Source organism: Panicum virgatum, chromosome 4N, assembly GCF_016808335.1.
Source record: "Panicum virgatum strain AP13 chromosome 4N, P.virgatum_v5, whole genome shotgun sequence".
NCBI lineage: Eukaryota > Viridiplantae > Streptophyta > Magnoliopsida > Poales > Poaceae > Panicum > Panicum virgatum.
The window spans coordinates 7,850,512-7,851,796 of record NC_053148.1 but is presented as its reverse complement, the minus strand read 5'-3'; the positions used below and the strand labels follow the sequence as shown (position 1 = coordinate 7,851,796).

Genomic DNA, 1,285 nt, shown 5'->3' with positions numbered 1-1,285 from the left:
GTATAAAATATTAAATGTAGTTGAAAAAATAATTAATTACACATTTCAACTAATTAAGACGAGACGAATCTTATAAGCCATCTCGTCATAACAAAACGTGCTCCAATATCTAAATCCAAACTTTTTCACCAACTAAACACCCCTGACGTGACGAGTGAAACCACCTCGCCCTTTGTTTTAGACGAATGATGAAGCCATCTCGTCATACAATACCTGCACCCACCCATGGTAGGAGCAATCTTTTGCGACCCTTTAGCACTCCATTGGACGCTGCCCTTCCAGAGAAAGAAACGACTCGTCTTGGAAAATTGAACAGCATATATATATATATCGTCGTAAACTAACCATATACTTACAATCGACAGATCTCACTTCTTTTCTTAATATAATTGAAGTGTTGAACTGAGACAGTTCACACTCACATGCAGATCAACAGGAGGTCATCATGGAGTACTATAACTAGAACTCGCACCTGCAAGCAAAGCAAAGCAAGCTAGCTTAGACGTCGAAAGAACCACACATTGCTTCTTGCAACGGCATTGTCGGCAGCTAATAACAGGGTCGAGGCAGCGGGGAGATCAGCAGATCGACCGGCCATGCAGTTCCGCGTGGCGCCGTCGTCTCGGCGGAGGGCGACGCAGCAGGCGGGCGGCGGCGGCCGGAGGAAGAGGATGGCGGTGGTGAGGCTCGGTGGCGGCGGCGGCGGGGGGAGGAAGCGGAGGCTCTTTGGCACGCTGCGGCTGAGGTGGCCGTGGCTCGCGGCGGTGTACCGGCGCGCGCTGCGGCGGTTGAGGGCCAGCTACGAGCAGGCCCTGCGCGAGCTCGTCGAGGGCACCGCGCTCGTCGGCGCGCTGCACGCGCCCGCCGGCGTCGACTGCGCCCACGCCGCCTCCTTCGGGCCCATGGCCACCGTCGGCTTCTGATGATGAACTCCGTCCGATCCTGCACGGCTTCATGAATCACGAGCGTTTTACTACTTGCTCACTGATATATGTTGTGTGCGAACGTGCCCATGTACATAAACACGTTTAACTGCGTTTCAATCTATCTGAATCTAAACATTTCTCGGGCATCTGTGATCTGTGTCTGAGTCTATAACTTCATTCCTCTTCCTTTTGATGAACATCCCACTTGTAGTCTTGTACTAATAACGTAAGACAGCTGACGAGGCATTGATGAAGGCTAAGGCTACTTATTGGCGAAATCAAGGAGCTAGCTTAGCACATGAGACTGTTCATTTCGAACTTTCTTTCTCCAGTCGTTCTTGTGATTAGGCTGTGTTGGC

General features: G+C 50.9%; 1 protein-coding gene across 1 annotated transcript; it reads left to right on the top strand.

The window, feature by feature from the left end:
* The first annotated feature begins 513 nt into the window (after positions 1–513).
* On the top strand, positions 514–1,069 carry LOC120669579. Its single transcript, XM_039949367.1, has one exon. It carries the CDS (start codon positions 597–599, stop codon positions 921–923), a length of 327 nt encoding a protein of 108 aa, XP_039805301.1. The 5' UTR covers positions 514–596; the 3' UTR covers positions 924–1,069.
* The last annotated feature ends 216 nt before the right edge of the window (positions 1,070–1,285 follow it).